Source organism: Molossus molossus, unplaced genomic scaffold (genome assembly GCF_014108415.1).
Source record: "Molossus molossus isolate mMolMol1 unplaced genomic scaffold, mMolMol1.p scaffold_m16_p_5, whole genome shotgun sequence".
In the NCBI taxonomy this organism is placed as follows: domain Eukaryota; kingdom Metazoa; phylum Chordata; class Mammalia; order Chiroptera; family Molossidae; genus Molossus; species Molossus molossus.
The window spans coordinates 107063427-107089629 of NW_023425388.1; the positions used below are offsets into that span (position 1 = coordinate 107063427).

General features: G+C 37.8%; 1 protein-coding gene across 1 annotated transcript in view; it reads right to left on the reverse strand.

Moving 5' to 3' along the window:
• Positions 1 to 19894, reverse strand: part of LIPI (lipase I) — a 51491-nt gene extending 31597 nt beyond the window's left edge. Inside the window, 5 exon segments of the mRNA XM_036242528.1 lie at positions 3909 to 4010; positions 12343 to 12451; positions 16306 to 16481; positions 16484 to 16690; positions 19849 to 19894. Coding sequence (XP_036098421.1) covers positions 3909 to 4010; positions 12343 to 12451; positions 16306 to 16481; positions 16484 to 16690; positions 19849 to 19894 — 640 coding nt within the window.
• Between the last annotated feature and the right edge of the window lie 6309 nt (positions 19895 to 26203).

Here is a 26203-nt window from a genome sequence, read left to right on the forward strand (position 1 = left end):
TGACTAGTGAAGGTTGTAGTTTGCACTTTGAATTAATTCAGTAATTCAGTTAGATAATCTCCCACTGAGGAGGAGAGAGTTGAGCAAAGACATGGCGGATGTGTGTGAGGCAGTGAGCCAAGCACGTACCTGTGTGGGCATGCCAGAGATGCTCCAAGAAGCCAGGTTAGCAAGAGCGGAACGTGTAAGAGGGAGCAATGGAAGAAATAAAGACTAGTCACACAGGACCTCTCAGGCGAGTGGGATGACTTGCTCCCATTCTGGATCATAATGCCTAGGACTAAGTGCTAGATTCACAAACTGGAGAACATCTAAATATGCTGTTTCAGCTGGAACAAGTTGGGCCAGGGTGACATGAAACAGTAGCTGTGATTTAAGGACTTCTGTACATCTGTAGATCCTTGGGGTACTAGGAAAATTGCAAATTCTGGGACCATTACCAATATAGGGTCTATAACACAGGGGAGCTATAAGAATGAAAGAATATTCAGGACTATGATTAGATATAAAATCTTGCTACCAAATAAGATTGCAAGCTTTGGCTTTAGACAGAAAAATATCCTACAACATCATGAACTCTTGAGAGAGATAATAATACATTTAGCATAACAAAGATAAATACTTAGATCAACATTAAGGATTAAGATGACTAGAAAATGAAAAGGACACCATTCCTGAGGGGACACAGCATTAGATCAAGCACAGCTGCCACACACCTGCCCAAGAGAGGCTCATTTCATAACAAACTTGCAAAAGACTGTAAGCTTTACATCATTTCTCAGGGAATTCTAAACATTTATAAAGTGATGATTACAGTGAAACATTTATTGGGAGATACTGCAATCTAAAAATAAATTTTGAAAAATGTTTTTACAGGTTATTAATGGCAATAAAATTCTTGAAGATTAAAAAAAAATGATGCAACACCTAGATTTAATTCTAGTATGTCACAGACCAAGTGAACAGCTAGTGAGGTGTCCCCAGGGCATGTGAACACTGGGCATCACTGGGCGTGTACATTAAGGGAAGGGAAATCAGCACATAAGGAAAGAGAAAGCATGCTGTAAATGGCTTCAGTAGAACCCATAGAATTCAGTGAAGCAGATGTGTGATTTGTGACAATGGAAAGGGTATGATAATTAATCCCTCTTTATATACCATCACCCACTTAGCTTGTGGAATTTAAGCAAGGATGAACAATCTCCTGAATATGCAAAAAAAAAAAAAAAAAGTCCAATAATTGTTGAGATCCTTAGAATTTCCTCATATCTGAACTCAAGATGAAGTTCCAAGACTAAGGTTTCCAGGTTTAGAGGCATCATTTTCTCCAATCTGCCAATGAAGTAGAATCAAACCAAGAAGACTGCTCAGGAATCATGGAGAAGCAAAAGTGTATATTATTACCTTGTAAGCAGCTGATTCAGGCATGTTATTTCCCTTTTGTCAGGTGGAGGGGGCAGGGCAGCTTGGTCTGCTTAAGTCATTCATTCCCTTGGTTGCAAGAAGGGTGGGGAGAGCAGATGTGGGTTCTTAATTCTTTTTATTGTAAATGTAAACCATAAATAAAGAAAAAGACATAAATCATGATGCTAGGTTTTATTATTATAAAGCCAGCAGCCACTTAGCCACTTGACACCCACATCAAAATATATTAACTTAGCCCTGGCTGGTTTGGCTCAGTGGTTAGAGCGTCGGCCTGTGGTCCAGAGAGATCTGGGTTTGGTTCCCGCTTAGGGCGCGTACCTCGGTTGTGGTTTGTCCCCGGCCCTGGTTGGTTGTGCGGGTGGTGGCCACACGATGTGTCCCTCTCACGTCAATGTTTCTCTCTCTCTCTCTCTTCCTTTCTCTCTCTCCCACTCTATCTGAACCAAAAATGGAAAAAAAAATGTCCTTGGGTGAGGATTATATATATATATATATATATATATAATATATTATATTATATAATATATATATATATATTAACTTAGCCCTGGCCAGTTTGGCTCAGAGGTTAGAGCGTTGGCCCTAAGGGTCTTGGGTTCAATTTACATTGTCAGGTGAATATGTAGTATCAAAAATCTCTGTTCCTCATTTATGATTGTCATAAAAAAGATCAATCAAAGATGCCAACTCTGTGGTACCTAGCGGCAACTTAGATCTGACAGGCTGTCATCAAAAGATATCAAGAGTACAGTTGGCCCACCATATTTGTGGGTTTCACATCCACAGATTCAACCAACTACAGATCAAAAATGTTAAAAAACATGTTACGTTGTTGCTGGCATGTGCTGTGTAGTTAGGCCTATGATGATTGCATCTGTACTGAACTGGTACAGACATTTTTTCTTATCATTATTCTCTAACCAATACAGCATCACAATTTTTTACATAGCACTTACATTATATTAGGTATTAGAAGCGATGTAGAGATGATTGAGAGGATGTGGGAGGGTTTGTGTAGGTTATATATACTGCACCATTTTACATAAGGGACTTGAAGAGCTGCAGATTCTGGTATCTCAGGGGGTCCTGGAACCAGTCCCCTATGGATACCGAGAAATGACTGTATAAAACAATCCAAATGAATTTATTAGGAAAACTAAAAATGCAAACAAAACTAATTCAAAGTATAAAGAGCTAATTCGAAAGGTCATAAGCAGAAGAGAAACTGGGATTTCAGAAGGAAGAGTTCAGACCAAGAACTTGAGAGTAACTGGGCAGCAGGTGTGCTGTGTGTGGGAATGTCAAGCTGATATAGAGGGCTAGAGAAAACAGACACTTGAGATGCTGGGATTATCATACTAGGACTATGAAACTTTGGGCACTGTAGATGAACTTAGATTCCAAATAAAGAGAAGAATTATTTCTATCATAGGCTCTGGCATATGACATAGACATTGAAAAATTGTCATCTATGGCATTTATGGATTTATGTTCCTCACAAAATCACTGGTATGGATCTCCACAAGGTAAATTCAGAGGAATGTGAAAGTAAATTACCTGAACCAAAGGAAAAGGAACCTGAGGAAACAGGGAAATAGGGGCCATCTGAGTGTTGCTTCCTCCTGTCTCTCTGAACACCATACCCTCCCCAGGCCCGCAACCACATCTTAACCAGAGCAACATACTGGTGAAGTGTAGACTGTAATCAAAAGGTTTGATTTCAAATTCTGCCTCTGCCACTTATGGCCTTATGACCTTAACCCTAGCTTCCACAATGGTAAAACATGGATAAGGTTTACTTATCTCATAGGGGCTTAGCATTTCATAATTATTTAACATAAAGCACTTAAAACATTGTCTGATGTATAGAAAACATTCAATAAATATTATTATAATCAGTGTCAAAGGGGGTCAGGGTAATCTCAATTATTCCTTGAAAGGGTCTGTCTAATGTTCTCTGGCCAAAACTATCAAAATAATCTATAAGTCATTTTCAGAAAGATAATTAAAAACAACAAAAAAATTATTTTCCTACTTTTAGAGAAAGTTATTCTCTATCTGTGCCTGAATTGCTGTGCTCAGGTCTAGTTGACATACATCACACCAAGAAAATGAACGGAGAGAATGCTAACCTAAATACTTGAAGCAAGGGGAAAATTGTGATCAAATCAATAAAACTGTAAATAGAGTGAACAGGATAAAGTATTGTTTTTATAAATTTCAACTCTTTTGGATGACATGATAGTTCTTGAAACCTAAGGAAGAAAAGCTGAAGGCAAAGATTGCCGTTTGATACCGCAGGAGTTCACTAACTCTAAAAAATAGTGCTTGTGGGAAATACAATCACTATACTATCACTAAAGTGATATTTATTATCACTTTATCCCCTACTCTTTCTCCTCTTATGTTCTCCTTTCCAAGTGTCTACATCCCTTTCTTTTCATTTTCAAATAACTGAGCGATAAATCCTGCACTGTTATTACCATTGGTATCAGAGTGGATGACGTCCACAAACTTTGCATCGGTGTGATGTAATCTGCCATTTGATGGTTTTCCGGAGAAGCTTGGCCCAGCAGGGTCAACTCCTGAAATTTAAGAAAGAAACTATTATTCTATTAATCAATTCTTACTGTATTGTTCATTAGATCATATGTTTGCATTATTATTCCATCATAAACATAAGCCTGTACAGTTTTAGCTTAACCTTGTCAAAACAAATTTAGAGATAAATAAAACTGGGTGAATAGCAAGCATCTTTACTATTTGAATAATACTTTTTACCAATCTTCAGAGTTTATCAACAATACAATATTAAGCCACACTAGAGATGCCTCAACAAAATATTGTAGTTTTTTAGCATTTTAATTTAAGAAGTAATTAGGAAAAAAAAAAGTAGAATGTGAATAATAAATAACTACTACTACTTCTGATTGGAGGGGGGATTAATACCATCCTGGTCCTTTCTTGAACCTTTGCCTTACTAATGCATCCTGGATCTATCTATAGGTCTAAACTAATTTTTAGGTATCAGATGCAATTAGGGCTGTGGGATAAAACATATTTATCACTGTTTTATATTTAAACAAACATTTATTTATCATTCATTTCTCACAAAAGTTTACCACACACATATGAAAAAAATGTGTTAAAAGTTCCATTGAATATGTATATATATATATATCTGATGTATTTGAAATTCTAAATAAAAATTCTAGGCTCATGACCTTCTAGAGCAGTGGTTCTCAACCTTCCTAATGCCGCGACCCTTTAATACAGTTCCTCATGTTGTGGTGACCCCCAACCATAAAATTATTTTTGTAAATATCTGATATGTAAATATCTGATATGCAGGATGTATTTCCATTGTTACAAATTGAACAGAATTAAAGCATAGTAATTAATCACAAAAATAATATGTAATTATATATTGTGAAATATTTATTTCTAGTTACAAATAAATAAAATTTTGTCTTGAAGCATGGTGCACCATGGGTGACATTCTTAATATAACAACAGTAAACTACATTGCTACATTTTGCGACAGTATGCATAAAAAGCCAACATCAGTGCGAAGGTTGGTCAGTGCGAAGGTTGAGATTGCTTCTTTCTCACAAGATCAGAAATTCTTAGGGCAGTCTTTGCAAGAGCACAATGAAGATCATCTTCCACAACAAGTCTACTTCTGTATTTAGACTTGATACTAACAAGCTGGAAAACCCTGTTTCATAAAGATATGTTGTTGGAAATGGAAGAAGAAGGCACAACACAGTCTCAGACAGAACAGGATATGACTGCAAACACTTGATCTAGGATATTGTAACTGGCATTGTAGAGAAATCAGTTCTCGCTGCATTGCTGTTAATAAGTTCAATACTCCTCTTGCGCTGTCTCAGGAACATCTTCAACTTTGACTGTGAATGGGCTTCTGGTAAGTGCAAATGGGATGTCAGGTAGATGAAATTTCATCTGCAAGCATATGTAAGTGTTATTTCACAGAAACTATCATCATAATTCTTTTGTCTGGTTCAATGCCATGTTCCTCAAAGAAAGCAGATAAGGTAGGCAACACATAAATTTTATTTTCATCCAATTTTTTTTTGCCAAAGCTGAAGTTTCATTTGGAATAATCAGATCTTTTCAGACAAATCGAGGCATGTTGCATCTGTTCCTGGCAGTGGTAAATTTAACTCATTCAAGATGGCAAAGACGTCAACCAAGTAAGCTATTTTCTGCAGTTCACTTTTATTGCTGAAAAGTGCTTCGAACTGCGGTATTGCTTTCTGATTAAAAAAACGTTTTGAGTTCATCATGAAGCTCTAAAACACGTTTTAAAACGTTTCCTGTTGACAACCATTTTACTTCAGTGTGAAAGAGCAGAGCATTGTTCAGTGTACCCAACTCATTGCACAGTTACGAAAACAGTCGACTGTTTAAAATGCTCGCCCTTACAAAATTGACAGAACTTATGATGCTTTTTGTTATTTTTTTTTATTTTTTTATCCTCACTCGAGGACATTTTTCCATTTTTTGTTCAGATAGAGCGGGAGGGAAAGAGAGGAAGAGAGAGAGAGAGAGAAACATCAATATGAAGGGACACATCGAGTGGCTGCCACCCGCACGACCAACCAGGGCCGGGGACAAACTGCAACCGAGGTACGTGCCCTTAGCGGGAACCGGGTCTCTCTGTACCGCAGGCCGACGCTCTAACCGCTGAGCCAAACCGGCCAGGGCCTTTTTGTTATTTCTTATAACTCTTGTGGCAGTGTCTTCATTGCTAATATTTGCCAATGAATCATACAGTGAGTTCCGACGACTTTTGGTGACTCATTCAGTACCAAACATTGAAATCCAGATCAACACCCTAGTATAGCTAAAGCATTATCTGTGCAAACACCACAGACCTTTTTCCAAGAGATCTTATGCTCTTTCAGAAATGAACTGTGTCAAATACATCACATGCAGTAGTTGTTGTTTCAAGAGGTTTGCAAAAAAGAAACTCAACTTCAAAGTCGCCATCATTAATATACCTTACGTAGACCAGTAACTGTGAACAGTTTGCAATATCTGTAAATTCATCAAGCTGGATACTAAATATTGGAAGTGGAGCAGATTTAATTTCCTGGATAACCTGATCAAGAATATCAGCCCTGACCGGTTTTGCTCAGCAGTTAGAGCGTCGGCCTGCGGTCTGGAGACCCCGGTTCGGTTCCCGCTAAGGGCATGTACCTCAGTTGCGGTTTGTCCCCAGCCCTGGTTGGGTCGTGCGGGTGGCAACCACTCAATGTGTCCCTTTCACATCGATGTTTCTCTCTGTCTCTCTCCCTCCCACTCTATCTGAACAAAATATGGAAGAAATGTCCTCGGGTGAGGATTAAAAAAAAAAAAAGAATATCAGCAGACATGTCATTCTTCTGTGGACAGTGTCATTAGATAAGGAAATTGCACTCAATTTCATAACAAATTTGTCTCCAATCATAACTCGAACAATATCTTTGGCTACTGGCAACAATAAATCTTTAGCAATGGTGTGAGGTTTTATAGCTCTGGCAATGCTGAGTGCTACCAAATATAAAGCTTTAATGGCTGCTATGTTTTGTTTGTGGTACTTGCCACCAGTTTCAAGTCTGGCTTTCTTGAGTTCATCAGCTTTGCTTCTAAAATAGTTGGTATCCTTGCTGGCAAAGCTCAGATACTTGCTATCAAAACGTCATTTTAGTTTGTTCGGCTTCATAGATTTGGCTGATAGAACTTCACAACAAATAACACATTGTGGTTTCTCAATTCCTGCTGTAATTATTAAGGTAAAACTATACTGTAAAAAATCCTCACTATATTTTCTTTTCTTAACATTCTTCTCTACATAATCCATTGTTATGGGATGCTTTGCTAATGAAAATAGTATATAACAATAGCTATAATAATACTAAAGATGATACATGGCATAGTTTACTCAATACAGTTCATTAAAGTTTCCTATGATTTACCATTCTGTGTTGTTTTTTGTACATACCTGTTACTATCACAAGAGGGTAGTATTCACATCAACCACAGCTGAATATAAAAAGATCTATCAACTTCTGGTCAGGATGGCAGCATAGGTAAATGCGGTATCACGTCCTCCCACAACCACATCAAAGATACAACTAAACTACAGAACAACCATCATTCAAAGCCACCTGACCCCGAGCTGAATAAAAGACCTACAACTACGGGATTAAAGAAGCAGCTTCATCGAAACTGGTAGGAAGCAGGAGGCAGGCGGGCTGGTCCCACACCCACATGTGGTGGATAAAAATCAGGAGGACACCTCAGCTGGGAAGGTCTTTCCTGAGGACTGAGAGGTCCCTGTCCCACACCAGGTATCCCACTCAGGGTTCCAGTGCCAGGAAGAGAAGTCCCCATAACTTCTGGCTGGAAAAACCAGTGGGAACTGAGGCTCAGGGAGGCTGAGGCGGCTGGAGCCCCAGGCAGCTCCTTACAGGGACCGCACACAGACTTATCAAACTCACTCCCTCTAAGCTTGGGGGGGAGGGCAGCTCGAGGGGCGCGAGAAACATACAGGGAAGAACTGAGCTGTTTGGCATTAGAGTGAAGGCTGGAGAGGGGGCTTTCTCTGGTACAAACGTGCTGTCAGAGGCCTTTTTTTTTTGGTAAGCCCTGCCCTGGGGTGGTAGACAGCCGCCATATCTGGGACTCCAGCAACCTGGCTCACACTGGTAGCCCCACCCTGGTGATTCCCTGAGGCCTCGCCCCACCCAACTTTCAGGCCCACCCATGCTGTTGCCAGTTGCTTAACCATAGGATTGGCCTGACTTGGATCCTGCTTCAGGTGTCCCTAAATTCTTTCAAACAAGCAGCATCTGGTCTCAGCTAGCCCTGTACCTCTCATTAAGTAATACACAGAAACAAACACAGGGAGGCAGCCAAAAGGAAGAGACAAAGAAACAGGTCCCAAATGAAAGAACAGGACACAACCCCAAGAAAAGAACTAAGCGAAACAGAGATAAGCAACTTAACAGATGCTGATTTCAAAATACTGCTTATAAGGATGCTCAATGAACTTAGTGAGAACCTCAGTGAACTTAGTGAGGGTCTCAATAGCATAAAAAAGGACCAGTCAGAAATGAAGAATGCATAGTCAGAAATGAAGGAGGCACTAACTGAAATAAAGAATAATTTACACAGATTCAATAGTAGAGTAGGTAAAGCCAAGAAGCAAACCATTGATTTGGAATATAAGGAAGCAAAAAACACCCAATAAGAACAGCAAAAAGAAAAAGAATCCAAAACAATGAGAATAGTGTAAGGAACCTCTGGGACAACTTCAAGCGTGCCAACATTCGCATCTTGGGGTGCCAGAAGGAGAAGAGAGAGAACAAGAAATTGAAAACCTGTTTGAAACAATAATGGCAGAAAACTTTCCTAACTTGGTGAAGGAAACAGACATACAAGTCCAGGAAGCACAGAGAGTCCCAAGCAAGATGAACCCCAAGTGGCCCACACCAAGACACATCATCATCATCAAAATGCAAAAGGTTCAAGACAAAGAGAGAATCTTAAAAGCAGCAAGTCAAAAGCAGTTGATTACCTACAAGGGAGTTCCCATAAGACTGTCAGCTAATTTCTCAAAAGAAACTTTGCAGGCCAGAAGGGAGTGGCAAGAAATATTCAGAGTGATGAAAAGCAAGAATCTACAACCAAAATTACTCTATCCTGAAAAGCTATCATTTAGAATAGATGGCCATATAGAGTTTCCCAGACAAGAAAAAATTAAAGGAGTTCATCACCACCAAACCATTATTATATGAAATGTTGAAGGGTCTTTTTGAAGAAAAAGATAAAATATATGAACAAACAAAATGGCAATGAATACATATCTAACGACAATGGAATCTACAAACAAAATGAACAGGCAGAACAGAAACATTCTCATAGATACAGAGAACATTTTATTGGTTGCCAGATGTGGGGGGGGGGGCGTTGGGGGAATGGGTGAAAAAGGTGAAGGGATTAAGAAGTACAAATTGGTTGCTCGACTGACAAACTTCAAAGAGAAGGGGTTTGGGGGGTGGGAAGAAATAAACCAAAGAACTTATATACATAACCAATGGACACAGACAGCAGTGTGGGAAAAGGCAGGAGGTGGGGGGGGGGGGGCGGTGCGAGAGGAAGAGGAGATCAATGAGTGAAAATTGAGGAACATCTGTAATACATTCAACAATAAAGATAAAAAAATAAAAATAAATAAAATAAATAAAAAAATAAAAAGACCCATCATCTAGATTAAATTCCCATGGTACAGATTTTTTTTTTTTTTTGCAGTAGTTGATGATTTTACAGCACATGATTTTACATTTTACCTTCAATAGTGCTGCTTTCAACACAGTAGCTGCTTTTAACAGAGTAGCTGCTTTCTACACATGTGTGACTGGTCTGCATAAGTACATATGGCACCAACCCTGTCACATACACCTGTATTTGTATGGGGTGTTTGTGATGCGGTTGGCACGATAATGTCATCACGCCATGTAGTCATATGTGGGCATATCTGCATGTGGGCTGACCCGCCTGGTGACGGATAGAAGAGCGGTGTCTTGGTTCCTAAGACCATCAGAAATATGTGTTTTCCGATGGTCTTAGGCGACCCCTGTGAAAGGGTAGTTCGATTTCCAAAGGGGTCGTGACCCACAGGTTGAGAACTGTTGTTCTAAAAAGTGTCCAAAAAAGGAGGGAAGAGATAAAAGTCAACACCTTGAGAAGATCCACTCAATGGAAGACACAATCATCTTATAAAGAAAATTTAAAAAGTTAAGTATAATGTTGCTTATCTCAGACCCTTCTATTATTCTTGTTTATTTAGCCCACTTAATGAATGAGGCAGAAATTTCTCTCTTCCTATAAACTATTCTGATGTAGAAGCATCACATTTTCTGGCCTTGTAAGCTTTCATAATTAAATGGCATGTGAAGCCTTTCAAACTGGACTAGTATGTGAGTCAACACACCTTAAAATAAAGTAGGATTATCACCAGTTGAAACTGAACTAGCATAGTGATTGAAAAAGAATGGGCTTCAGCTGCTAGACACCTTCATGTAAGTCCTGGCTTAGCTGTTGCTAAATTTTTAACCCTTTCACATTCATTCAATTAACCTCAAGTTTCACATTTGTATAATGAGAATGACATTAAAACTGATCAGAGTAAGTATACTAAAGGGTTATAAACATTTTAATGCTCTGCACAAGTTATTCACATCTCCCCTCCCCTTTTGCTTCACTTCACTAAAAACTCTACTACCTTTAATTTACACTTGAAATGATTACACATCTTTATGGACATTAATCTCCATAATTGTTATAAAGTTAACTTGGCTGGGGAGAGATACTATCCCACTAGTTCTAAAGTCACCATTATTTCAGTGGCAGGTAGGCACTAGAATAATTGGAGGAGGTTATCTTGTAAATTATATAGCTGTCTAACCACTATGCTGCATACCTGAAAATAATATTGAATGTAAACTATAATTGAAATATAAAAAAATTAAATAATAAAATTAAAATTAAATACTCACTGATTGACACTTAGGTGGACTGTGAGGTCCAGGAAACCATTTGGCCCCCTAGACCTTTTGGTGCTGAGAAATGGAAACCTACTGGCTGAATAGTATCACAAGCAGGGAGAGAAGCTGGTTATCACCTTCCAGTGACAACTCCATGCTAAAGTGAAAGCATGCTTGCTATGTCTAGCTAAGCCACTCTGCCACTGGCCCCAGAAAACCAAAACATGGTCTTAGAAGGTGTTGAGCAGAGAAAAAGAAGACCTATATTCTAATTTAGGTTCACTCACTAATTAGGCTGCACCTTCGAGATAAATAGACCAGATGGCTGTGATTCTCCCTTGATGGGTTGCTAGGCTGTGTGGTTGTGGACTGGAGAACTCAAGGAAGCACCATTTCCATCTTATCCCTAGAGAAGTATAGAGTTCAATCTGTGTAGCCATGCTCGGTGGCTTTATAGCCAATTCATCCCTACCATAAATGGAAGTCTTCAAATACAAAGAAAATCTGTAATTCTTAAAAAAAAGAAAGAAAGAAAGAAAGAAGAAATCACCAGCATTCCTAAAGGGAAGCATGAAAATCCATCAGCATTATTTGGTTACTGGATGAAGTGACTTTGTTAAGAAAATATTAGGGGAACTGGGATCCAGAATCCCTTAAGCTTGAATACCAACTGCTAAGTCTCCTGTCATTCAAAAAAAAAAAAAAAAAAAGTGTTTTAAGAATTGAAATACATCAAAGTTTGTGAAAATTAAATACAGTGCATCTGTATATTTTTATTTAATACATGAAAAGAGTTTTATATTTACCCTGGCCAGTTTGGCTCGGCGGTTAGAGCATCAGCCCACTGTCCAGAGAGACCTGGGTTCGGTTTCCGCTAAGGGCACGTACCTTGGTTAGTTTGTCCCCAGCCCTGGTTGGGGCTATGTGGGTGGCAACCAGGAGATGTGTCTCTATCACATCAATGTTTCTCTCTCTTTTTCTCTCTCTCTCCCTCCTGCTCTATCTGAAGATAAATGCAAAAATGTCCTTGGGTGAGGATAAGAAAAAAGAAAAGAGTTTTATATTTAATGGACCAAATTTTTCTCTAGATTGTAACAATAATGTGTCTTTAAAATTCACATGGGGCTGCAGAAGTTGATCTGATTCCTTTCAATTCTATAAGGGTTACTTAAGCTCAGTTAAGAACTAAACAAGACTTTAAAGTCGAACTAAAACAAAGACTAGCATTTGAATAGAATATAGAAAGAATAAGTATTTGTGCATTTTTTATGGCTTAAATATTATAGCCATTAAATTTTAAATAAAGTAACATTTAATTCTTAAAAGTATGCTAACATTAATTTTATCAAAAATATTTTACCTGTTATTCTTCCAAGTTGACCTTTAAATATCTTTCCAACAAATCCACTAATATGAGCCCCTAAGCTCACATCTATGAAATGAAAATTATCAAGAGATGCTCCATGTTCCTGCAATTGAAAATTCATTGTTACAATTTTCACTTCAGAAAATCACAAATTATGCCTTTTGCATCAATATTCTAAAATTTGTTATTTTTGTGTAGTTGAATCCATTTTGGGGAGATAGGAAATAAGATTTTATCATTAAATATCTGATTTTTCTCTATATATTTTTAATAATTACATTAAATTTTTATCTAAAAATTTTAAAACCTTTGTCATCTATAATCTAGAATAGTATATGCAAAATAACACATTTACTTAATAAAGCATTTTATAACAATAGTAATTAAACATTATTGGGCACTTACTTTGTACCAACTACCTTGACAGGTGCTTTATAAATCTTATATTTAATATTCACAATAGTCTAGAAGGTATTTATTTTTATCCTATTACCTAAAACTGTTCCTGGAACATGTGAAATGCTGAGTAAGTATCGTTTGATCATAAGTTGCCCAAAGCCACATATACTTAATAGTATAAGTGAAAAAGATCCAGGTCTGTTTAATTCCAAAATATATACTAATCTGATTCTGTCAAAATTTTTGGAAGACTGGACAGTGTGAATAATCATCCTCATTTCAAAGATACTATATTTCCCATATTTTGAAGTACATACGTTAATTAGTTAAAGACCACTGTTGTAAGGAAAAATCAATTATGCAATGTACAGACTATCCATAACAACAGGAGCATCAGTTACCTAGAAGGATGGTTTGGTTTTGTCCAAATCTGAGTATGTAAAAATAATTAGGATAGCTGATTTTAGTCAATGATTATTAAATGGCAGGCACTGTTTAAGAATCAATTTCATTTAATACTTAAACATTGTTCTAATCTTTTGTTATTCCAAATGTATAGCTAAGGAAATGAGGCAGAAAGGTTAAGCAATTGTCCAAAGTCATGTAGATGATGAGATGGATTTGGTCTTTGAAACCCTCCAGTTGGATTCCTAACCACCACAGTAACTACTTTTGAATGTGTTATGTTTGCTAGATTTAAGCAGAGACTTGAAAGTTAAACACAACACAATTCAAAGGCAGATTTCAAGTCCATAAGTGCCCCTCAAATCAGATATCACCTTTCTTTCTCTCAAATGCCCATCACCACCACCTCTCTCAAGAACAGACATGGATTTCCACATGGGTGACTGAGTAAAGAAAGATGACCTAAAACAGTCTTGAATTTACTTCATCCATCCTAACCCTGGACCTAAGTGCTGAACAAATATGAATGAAACTGAGACCTGCCTCCAATGTTGGCAGACGTAAGCCACTTTTCAAATTGTTTTTTCCTAATTATTACCAATTCACACTTGATTTACTGTAAACATATTAGCCATACCTTAGAAAAAATATCTAAAGTATCTAATGATTATATAGTTTATTCCCTATGTCCACATAGAATCACTCTTTTATCCTAAAATCTTTATGGAGTTAAAAACTTAAAAGATAAGAACAAACAAAAGGGATCCAAATTAAAAAGGAGGAAGTGAAACTGTCATTATTTGCAGATGGCATGATATTATACATAGAAAACCCCAAAGACTCCATCAAAAATCTACTAAACTTAATAAATGAATTTGGCAAAGTAGCAGGATACAAAATTAACGTCAAGAAATCGGTGAGATTTTTATACACCAATGATGAACTCACAGAAAGAGGAACTGAAAAAAACAATCCCATTTACCATCACAGCAAAAAAATTAAGATACCTAGGAATAAACTTAACTAAAGAAGTAAAGGACCTATTGGCAGAAAACTACAGGACATTAAAAAAAGAAATAGAAAAAGATATAAAAAAGCGGAAGCACATACCTTGTTCATGGATTGTAAGAATTAACATCATTAAAATGTCCATACTACCCAACTACCCAAAGCAATCTATAGATTCAATGCAATCCCCATCAAAATACCAAAAAAATACTTCACAGAACTAGAACAAATACTTCAAAAGTTCATATGGAACAAAAAAAGACCCCAAATAGCTACAGCAATCCTGAAAAAAATAAAATAAAAAGGACAAAGAAGGTGGGATCACAATACCAGATATCAGGTTATACTAAAGCTATTGTAATCAAAACAGCCTGGTACTGGCACAAGAACAGATATGTGGAACAGAACAGAGAACCCAGAAATGAACCCAAGACATTATGCTCAATTAATATTTGACAAAAGAGGCAAGAGCATACAATGGAGTAAAGACAACCTCTTTAATCAATGGTCTTGGGAAAATTAGACAGTACATGCCAAAAAAATGAAACTAGACCATCAACTTACACCATACAGAAGAATAAATTCAAAATGGATAAGACTTAAATGTGACCTGTGAATCCATAAAAATCCTAGAAGAAAAGATAGGCAACGAAATTTTGGACATCATACGCAGAAGAATTTTCACTGATACATCACCTAAGGCAACAGAAGCAAAGGAAAAAAATGAACACATGGGACTACATCAAACTCAAAAGCTTCTGCACAGCAAAAGAAACAACCATCAAAATGGAAAGGCAACCCACGGTATGGGAGAGCATAATTGCCAATGATATATCAGATAAGGGGTTAATTTTCAAAATATAGAGTACTCATACAACTCAACAAAAGGAAGACAAAGAACCCAATTAAGAAATGGGCAGAGGAACTGAATAGACACCTCTCCATACAGGACATACAAATGGCCAAGAGACATATGAGGAAATGCTCAACATCCCTAATCATCAGAGAGATGCAAATTAAAACAACAATGAGGTATCACCTCACACCTGTCAGAATGGCCGCCATCAACAAATCATCAAACAACAAGTGTTGGCGAGGGTGTGGAGAAAAGGGGACTCTAGTACACTGCTGGTGGGAATGCAGACTGGTGTAGCCACTATGGAAAACAATATGGTGTTGCCTCAAAAAATTAAAAATTGAACTTCCATTTGACCAGTGATCCCACTTCTAGTAATATACCCTATGAAGCCTAAAACACCAATCAGAAAGAATATCTGTACCCCCATGTTCATAGCAGCACTGTTTACAATAGCTAAGATCTGGAAACAGCCCAAATGTCCATCAGTAGATGAATGGATAAAAAAAAGCAGTGCTACATATACACAATGAAGTACTATGCAGCTGTAAGAAAGAAAGATCTCTTATCCTTTGAGAAGACGTGGAGGGATTTGCAAAGTATTATCCTAAGCGAAACAAGCCAAGTGGAAAAAGACAAATATCACATGATCTCACTTATTTGTAGAATATAATCAACATAACAATCTGAGGAATAGGGTAGACCCAGAGATGTGGAAGTAGGGTACAGACTGACAACCCTCAGGAGAGGGTGTGGTGGCGGGAGGGAAGAAATAAACCACAGAACTTATATGCATGTACGCATAACCAATGGACACGGATAACAAAGCTGGGGAAGGGATTAGGAGATGGGGAGGAGGGTGTCAATGGGAAAAAAAAAGAGAAACATCTGTAATAAAAATAAAATAAAATAAAATTTACACACACACACATACACACACACACAGAGCTGAGTGCTGTAAAGATAAAACAAAACAATGTGCCTGGCATATTAATAATCACTCAATAAATGTCAGCTATTATACTTAGTATCAAAAAAACTTAAAAGATAAAACATAATAACATAGTTTTTAAGATAATTTTTAAAAAGTAAAACAGGTCATGTCTTTACACACACACAAAATAAAGATAGCTTCATACATTAGCATATCAAAGCAATTCTGAATGTTTATGAGAAAAAAGCATTAAGCATTGAAAGTATGAAAAAAAACATTTTATTAACACTTTGTAGTCTTGCATAATACACTGTATATTGTATAGCATATATAACACATAACATTCCAGACTTACCAACAGCCTCTGAATGCACTCACTCAAACTGACAGCAACTTTTCTGGTGTTTTTAACTGCTGTGTTGTAAATAAAAGTTGTAGCACCTCGGTTCCAATCTACTACAACTATATTTATATCATCTTGATCCAACAAAATCCTTAGAAAGTTCTGAAGCCATGATGGAATGGAGCCATTGGTCTGTATCCATGAATAAGCCAGACTGTTTTCTTACTTGTGTTAAAGTTCACGTTAAGTGAGTTATCCTGCTCCAACAGTGGCTCAGCACAGTGTTGGTTGTTCCTTGTATACATTATCAGAAACATCTCTGTTTGGGGATTAAACAAATCTCTGAAGGAATCCTTTATACTTAGTTCAGAGAATTTAAGGCATGGTCTTTTATTCTCTGAAAAAAAAAAAAAAGCAATTCAGTTAAGCTGAGTACTGAGATAGTATTTGATTCCATTCCTGTTGCTCTTGCAAACAATAGAATTGAAATAGAAGGGTGGGGAAAATTTAGTCCCACTAGCACTTCAACATAATTTACTAAGCAACTACAACGTTGATGTATTGATTATGTAAAAAGAATATTTGAACTAAGTATTTAAAATTTACTAAAATATAGAAATAAATATAGTTGATTAAAAATTAAGAATTCTTTTTAATCTGTACCAAATAGCAATTGTGTTAGTAAAATCACACATGCCAGAATGGTTACCATCAATAAACCAACAAACAACAAGTGCGGGTGAGGGTGTGGAGAAAAAAGAACCCTGGTGCACTGCTGGTGGGAATGCAGACAGGTGCAGCCACTATGAAAAACAGTATGGAGTTTCCTTAAAAAAGTTAAAAATGGAACTGCCTTTTGACCCAGTGATTCCACATCTGGGAACATATCCTAAGAATCCCAAAACACCAATTAGAGAGAATATATGCACCCCTATGTTCATTGCAGCATTATTTACAATAGCCAAGATCTAGGAGCTGCTCAAGCACCCATCAGTAGATGAGTAGATAAAAAAGCTGTGGTACATTTACAAAATCGAATATTATGCACCTGTAAAAAAGAAGGTATTCTTACCATTTGTTATGGCATGGATGGACCTGGAGATTATTACACTAAGCAAAATAGACCAGTCAGAAGAAGACAAATATCATATGATCTCACTTAAAGGTGGAATCTAATGAACTAAATAAGCTGACAAGCAAAACAGAACCAGAAGCATGGAGCAAGGAACAGACTGACAGATCTTAGAGGGGTAAAGAAAGGTGAAGAGATTAGCTCAAGAATGTATATGCATAGCCCAGGGACACAGACAACAATGTGGAGAATGCCTGGGGAAGAGGGGTGGAGGTGGGCAAAAGGGGGAGGGGAATGGAGGACATCTGTAATAGTGTAGACAATAAAAATAAAATAAAATAAATGGAAAGAAAATGTGAGAAAGCATAAGAGTGCATGGATTAAGAATGATTTTGAGAATCACTGAAATATTTTATTTATTTTTAATGTTTGTATTAATTTTGGGAGAGAGGAAGGGAGAGGGAGGGAGAAATGGAAACATCAATGAGAGAGAAACATCAGCTGCTTCCCCTGCACGCCCCCCACTGGAGGTCGAGCCTGAAACTGGGCATGTACCCTGACCAGGAATTGAACCAAGGATCTCTTGGTCCATGGGATAATGCTCAACCAACTGAGCCACACCAGCAGGGCTAATTTCTTTATTTTTTATTTATTATTAATAACTGAAAGCTCTATTATTCTACTTTAGTGAACAGAGACAAAAACATACTTAGTAACTATATCTGAGTTTTCCTAATTGAAAATATAAACAACTATCTAGTAACAAAAGGAATAATACTTTCAGAACGTCAGCCATATAAATTTGGTGTATAAACTGTGATATTAAAATTATGTAAATCATGATATGACACAAAGCTTAGGAGCCTAGACTTCAAATTTCTCTAACTTTCAAGTTGCTGCTATTATACATTACAGAAACATAAAATGCCTATCAAGAAACTTCCAAAGGAGTAAAACATAGATGATAAACTGTATATTGGTACTATTTAAATTCTGTATTTGAGTTTTGGGTGTTCGGGATGAATCACCCTATGATGGGGTTTGTGTATTTGGATTATTTGAGCTAAAGGCAACCAAGACCCTGTAGGCTCAAAAACTGTGTGCTCCCTCACTCTCACATCGATGTCTCTCTCTCTCTCTCTCTCTCTCTCTCTCTCTCTCTCCTCTCCCCCCCTCCCTTCTAAAGATAAATAGAAAAATACCCTCAGGTGAGGATTAAAAAGAAGAAAAGAGAGAAAAGAAAAACTTCTGCCCCTCCCCTTAACTATATGAATTAGGGCCTTGCCTGTAATAAAAGATCATCTACATATAACTTTTTTTTGGCCTATCTTCTAATTGCTGAATAACTGCTCTTATCATCCTATAAATGACTTCCCCTGTTCTGAAGCTTAGAATGTCACATATATGGCTTTCACTGTCTGTCTTTGAATCTCCCATGTATTCAAGGTTCCCATGCATACATATGTATTAAATTAGGTTATGTTCTCTTGTTAATCTGTCTCATGCCTATTTGATTACCAGACTAGCTGAAAGAACTTTGAGGGGAGAGGAAAGTTTATTCCTCCCCCACATAATATAAAACTAAAACATTTCCAAAATGTATGGTTAACTCAAATATCTAATGGAAGAGAAACAAAAAATAACTTGAATATTTAGGTTATATTTTTAAGGTTATTCGAGTATGCAGTCAAGAGTTTTAAATAAATAAAAACAAAGAAAAGAATCTGCTTTTCCAAAATCCCAACAAAAAACTATTCATCATGAATTTTAAATTTGTTACTTTTCTTACTATCATAAAGTAGAACTAGATCAAGTAGTTCTACTTTATTGCCATAAAATAAGAAATGGTATTATTAAAAGTAGTAAATTTTGTTACCATAAACTAGCAAGCCAGAAGAAGAAAGTTCTGCTTTATTACCATAAATCAGTTTGGGATTTGCTCTAGCATAATAGGACCAAAAAAAAAAAAGAAAGAAACAAAAAAGAAAGTTGTAGTATGTTTGCTTTGCAATTGACAATATACCTATGTAAAAGTCTTCCTCAATGGTAGAGTTATTTGAACAAATTATATTGAAACAAGCTGTTTTTTATGCCAAATTTTTCAAACACTGAATTAATTTATTACTAAATTATTCTAATTTCTCTTAATATTTCAATTTCTTCTCAGCATATTCTTGTAAAAGGTATTCTAGTTACCTATTATCAGGAAAGGAAAAACAGAATATACAATTTACCAAAACACACACACACACACACGCACACACACACACACACACGCACACACACACACACACACACACACACACACTCTTATATACATATATATACAAACTTTCTTCATAGTAATCTGTTTGATATCATTTGTATCCATAATCATAGTATATTTCTTCATATCATGTCAGCATTCTATATCTCACAATACAGACCAAACTGATTATTTTATACATAATTTTTAAAGATAAATCAAATTATCAAGTTCTTACCAGATCTTGCCCAGCACATCAAACAGAGAAATATGTATACTCTCATTTGGAATCTGACAGAAGCAAAAGAAGTACTCAGATTCACCAAAAAAGAAATTCTGATATTCAGTGAGGTTGCTCTTTGGCAGGATTGTCACCTTCTGGTAGGTTTTAATGTAAAAGATCCTGACCTCTTGCTCCACCCTGTTTGTTGAAAAGGTCAGGCAGTTTGTTTTTACCCAATTAGCTTGTAGTTTTGAGAAAGATTTTTAAGTCAAAGACTTTGTAATAAGTCACAAACATTCAACTACACAATTTGAATGTAAGGGAAAGAAAAAGCTAATTATATCTTTCTTTATTTCTCTTAACCTCAGGATTTCAGAAGTGGTAGGAGGAACATATTTGTTGAAAGCAGAGCAAATGTGATGTTAGCAAATGCTAGAAATGGAAAGAGTCAGAAAAAGTTGTGGTTTTATGTTAATTTTGATTATAAACTAAGTTGTCTTTCTATACCATAAAATCAATAATGAAATCCATGTCCATAAAACTGTCAAGTATAAAATATGGCCTTTTCATGTTTGTCATTTTACAACCCAAACTCAGTGGCTATTTTAAAATTCAAACTGCTAGGCTGTCTCTTGAGATCTAAAATTGAAAATAAAAAATATTTTTGTTTTTAGTATAACAAGCATTTTTTAAATTATAGGTTCTATTTTCAAATGCTTACTTAATTTATCTTTTATTTTCCTTCCAGCAATTGACTTAAATAGGCAAGGAAAACAGAGAATTGTTCTATCTAATACATGCATTATAAATTCAAAATTAAATTTGTTTTTTGAAAATTTAAGTCTGTAAATTTCCAAAGATACTTTAAGAAAATAAGTGTTTGGCCCTGGCTGGTTTGGCTCAGAGGTTGGCCTGTGGACCAGAGTGTCCCCAGTTCGGTTACCGCTAGGGGCACGTACAAGGGAAGGGAAGGGAAGGGAAGGGAAGGGAAGGGAAGGGAAGGGAAGGGAAGGGAAGGGAAGGGAAGGGAAGGGGTGTTTGGTTTACATCATTGATCAACAGAAACCAGTCTGAGCAAGTCTGGGGAGGTGTTTCAGAGGATTCACAAACAGAATGAGCTATTCATTTAAAAATCATGACAAATTTAATTGCTAATGACTATCAACATTATATTGTGAGACTTTTAAAAGAGTACCACCATTTATTTTATTTTTTTTTATTGTCAGCATTATTACAGATGTTACTCATCCCCCACCCCTTTACCCTTCTCCACCCAGATCCCACCTACCCCTCCCTCTGGCCCTATCCACCTTGTTGTCTGTGTCCATTAAAATTTGACTGAAGGCCACCAAATAACCTAGGTCCTTTTACATAATTTTAGCTATAACAACTGCACTTCTCGAACAAAGATATAAATAGACAATATCATTTCAAAATTTGGGAAAAGCCTGACCAGCGTTGCTCAGTGGATTGAGTATTGGCCCAGGGACTAAGAGGTCCCCGTTCCATTCCCTGTCAGGGCACATGCCCAGGTTTCTGGCTTGATCCCCAGTAGGGGGCGTGCAGGATGCAGTCTATAGATGTATCTCTCTCACCCATGTTTCTCTCTCTCTCTCCCTTCCTCTCTCTCTAAAAAATCACTAAAAACATATTTTAAAAAAGATTTTTCTTAATCAATTTATACTCATATTAAACAATGTCTTTCCTTTTTTTTTCCTCACTCGAGGACTTTTTTTTTTTTTTTCCATTTTTTGTTCAGGTAGAGTGGGAGGGAGAGGAACAGAGAGAGAGAGAGAAACATCGATGTGAAAGGAACACATCAAGTGCTGCCACCCGCACAACCGACCAGGGCCGGGGACACACTGCAACCGAGGTACGTGCCCTTAGCGGGAACCGAACCCGGGTCTCTCTGGACCGCAGGCCGACACTCTAACCGCTGAGCCAAACCGGCCAGGGCATGTCTTTCCTATTTAACATAAATTTTCCTTTTGCTTTTGATGTGACAGTATAATATGAATCTTACACATTATTTTCATCTTTACCATTCTAAAGAGCTCATATTAAAAATATCAGTTTGGCTCGGCTGGGTGGTTCAGTTGGTTGAGTGTCCCCTACACCAAAAAGGTTGCTGATTTGGTTTCCAGTCAGGACACATACCTAGGTTTTTGGTTCCAGCCCGGTCAGAGTATGTACAGAAGGCAACCAGTCCATGTTTTTCTCCAACATTGATGTTTATTTTTTTTATCCTCACCCAAGGACATTTCTTCAACAGAGTGGGAGGAAGAGAGAGAGAAACATCCACGTGAGAGAGACACATTCACTGGTTGCCACCCACACGACCCCAACCAGGGCCTGGGGTCAAGCTGCAACCAAGGTATGTGCCCCTGGCGGAACCGAACCAGGGACTCTCTGGACTTTCTAGTCCATGGGCTGACATTCTAACTGCTGAGCCAAACCATCTAGGGCAAACATTAATGTTTCTTTCTTTCTTCTCTTCTCTCTTCTCTTTTCTCATCTCTTCTCGTCTCTCTCTCTCTTCCCCTCTCTCTAAAATCAATAAAAATAAATTTTAATGTCCTCAGGTGATAATTATATATGTATATCAATTTGGCATTTAAGTCAGGATTATGCATAGCAGTTTCAAAATATAAAATTACATTTCATATTTTTCACTTACTGTCAATAGTTAGAAAGTTGACATTATTAATGTCCATTGCATTAAATAGCAAAATATTGAGGAATAAAGTATTATATAAAGACAAAAAATGGAGAAAGGTGCTCTAATTTATATACAAAATGTTTAAAAACATAAATTATATACAATATAAATACATAAATTTATATTTATCAATATAATATTTATATATATTATATAAATATATTTTTCTATGAATGTCATTTATATTTTATATAGAATATATTATATACTCATAAACATTTTCATTTTTGATACATTAATACAGTTAGGGGTTTTAGACATACTGGTATGAATGAAGAAAGGCTAATTTTTTATAGAGTGTTCCATGTATTTAACCCATTAAACCTTATATGTGACTAATAGTTCAATAAACGGTGAGAGCAAAGTGTTATTTTTCAGCTTCTGATAGGTTTATGACCATGCATGCACTCCATATGAGTAAGGAAATACAGTAAGCTTACATAGAAAAAGGATATATTGATATAAAATTTTGAACAAAGAACTAACTGCTTGAGCTAACTTTCAGAGCTTGTAACATTAAATTTGCTTAGAACTATAAGCACTATAAACTTACCTACTGCCAGAAGAAAAGAGGATATAATAGGAACTACAAAATCATATACATTTGTAGACAAAGAATAATGTAAATTTCACTGTAGCAATATAATATGATCAATAATTACAAATATAATAGTTTTCTCATTCAGTCATATATATGTGCTGCACATTTTACAATAATACCTGAAGATACATCTCCCAGATAAGCAATGTTTGAGGGGAGTTAATAAGAAAATATGTTGGTTTGGATAAGATTTATGAGGTAAATGAATTTTAAAAATCAATACATCCAGGTATAATTGAAACTTGCAAGTATCCATCCATATGATCAACACATTTGTTATACATCTACAAGGTGCTAGTTTCCTTAACCCCTTTCTACCCTACTACAACAACGCTAATGACAAAGGAGAGAAAGAAAAAATGAAGACAGAATTTATATCATGATATATCAACTGAAGGTGACTAGTAAAGTTACTGACACATTATTTTGTATTTATATGTACATGAAGTCTGTCTCTCCTATTATGCTGTAATCTTTAAGAAGACAGATCTTTATATTTACTTTTGTTTCCCAAGGATTAAAGACAGTGCCTGGCACATAACAAGCACTCAGAAAATACCTATTAAATTAAGTAATTGCATTAGTCCAATCCATTTCTTAAGAAATAGAAATTTTGCCCCGCTGCTGTGGCTCAGTGGATTGAACATGGTTCCATGGACTGAGAGGTCCTGGTTCGATTCCTGGTCAGGCACAGGCCCCTGTTGCAGGCTAGATCCCCACTTAGGGGTGTGCAGGAGGCAGCTGATGGATGCTTCTATCTCTCTGTGTAAAAAAATCAATGAAAACATATTTTTAAAAAAGAAATAGAAGGGGGTTTTTAATGTTTTTATTTTTTTAGAGAGAAAGAAAGCGAAACATCGATGTGAGAAACATCAACTGCTGCCTCCTGCACGCTCCCTACCTGGACTCAGTCCATGGCACAAGGCAGAATCCACTGAGCCACACCATCTGGGCAAGAAATAGAACTTGAATTCCAAAAAGTATAATTATTTATCTAAAATCATAAAATTAAGTAATGTCAGAGTTCAATTGAAAATCAGGGTTCCAAAGTTGTGTCCCTTTTCATTAGAAGAGATGATTTTTTTTTTTGGTCCACCAACCAAGTAAAAAGCATGCCTACTCAATGCAAAGTTAATGATCTCCATGCCTTCCTAAAGGCCAGATGAGGTCCTGGTTACTTGAATGGTACTAACACAATGATTTCAGGTTTCTATGGAGACATACCTATCTTCAGAAAGGAAGCCAAGTTAACAGTTGGCCGTTGATTTACCAAAGTACTGAGATTCTAAGTTTTCATCTCCCTTCCTTTAAATTATCTTTATTGTTTTTAGGAGTTTAAAAAATCTTCAAGTAAGAATCAATTCTTCACACTGGTACACAACATACAAAGTACAGTTCTAACACAAAGTGCAAATATTGGATCTTACTACAGCGCCCAGCAGCTATCTGCAAGAATTCTGGCTTCAGTCACAAAACTTGCTGTACACACTTTCTAGTATTCCTTGGTGTAGGCTGTTTTCTCAAATTCAAGTGCCTTCAAGCATCCACCTAAAACTTCTGCAGCCACTTCAGACTCTGGGAAGTGCTTCCTGGGCGAATACACTTTAGTTCTGGTACTCACTCTGTTGTATCCACATCCATGCATGTGTGCATTCATTCTTTCAAAAAGACTTGTATAAAGAATATAATTTTAAAATCCTAAAGATGTATTTATTTACTCTTTGGAAACTGATTTCCCCCCATTTGGCTGGGAGCTTCCATAATGCAGTGAGTATAACTTAATCTCTATAGATATTTTATTTAAAATGTTGGTTCACAAATATCACATGATCTCACTTATTTGTGGAATATAATGAACTAACAGTCTGAGGAATAGGGTAGACCCAGAGACATGGAAGTAGGGTACAGACTGACACCCCTCAGAAGAGGGGGTGGGGGGAGGGAAGAGATAAACCACAGAAGTTATATGCATGTATGCATAACCGATGGACACGGACCACAAAGCTGGGGACCGGGTGGGAGGGATGAGGAGGAGGGTGTCAATGGGGAAAAAAAAAGGAGAAACATCTGTAACAAAAAAAAATTAATTCAAAAAAATTGTTGGTTGAATAAATCCAGAATCAGCGACTAATGTCGCTCCCAGGAAGGAATACGGCGGGCACTCCCCAAGCCAGAGGGCAAAGCCCCTTTCACACTAATCTTTCTTACTCGCACCCACTACCCCGGCCCGCGGTCCCAGCGGGAGCCCGGACAGCGAGGGCTCGGTGGGCGGGTCCGGGGGGCGCCGGGGGCGTGGCTTCGCGGCCGGGCTCGGCCCCTCGGCGCTCGGCTCGTGGCTCCACCCCCTCGCCCGGCAGCGCGGCGAAGGGGTGAAGAGGGGGCGTGTGGGCACCTCCTCCGCCGTCCTCCGCCCTGACCCGAGGGAGATGCCCTGCTCAGGAGGACGGGAGGACGGTGTTTGTGGGGATTTAGAGGCTGTGCGGGAAGAGATCCTTCACGAGCTGTCCCTTCAGGTGCCGTCGGTGGGCAAGGGGCGGTGGAGGGGGCGGGGCGGGGCGGCGGAGGGGCGGGGCGGGCGGGGCGGGGCGGGGCGGCGGAGGGGTGGGCGTACCTCACCGTTCGGAGCCCGGCCCCCTTCCCGCCCTCAGCTGTGCCTTGGCTTTCATTGGGTCTGCCGGGCACTGTCTGCAGGGAGCGGCTGGGTACAGCGGTGCGCGCCCCATCCCCACCGGGCAGTGAAGGCTCCGCCCTGAGTGAGGGCCTCGCGGGGCTGCCTGGGCCCTGGCTGTGCTCAGGCAAAAAACGGAACACTGCCCTGTCACTGCCTTCAGGTGACAAAATAAGCGTCCTCACGCCTTACACCCCACGAATGAGCGGTATAGATTTGTACTACTTTTTTTTGGGTGGGGGAGGAAGGAAGAGAGAAACATCTGTGTGAGAGCGGAACATGGACAGGCTGCCTCCTGCACGGCCCCTACCCGGGATCAGCCTGCAACCCGGGGTAGAGTTGGGGTTGTTTTTTTTTCATCCTCACTGAGAATAATTTTTGC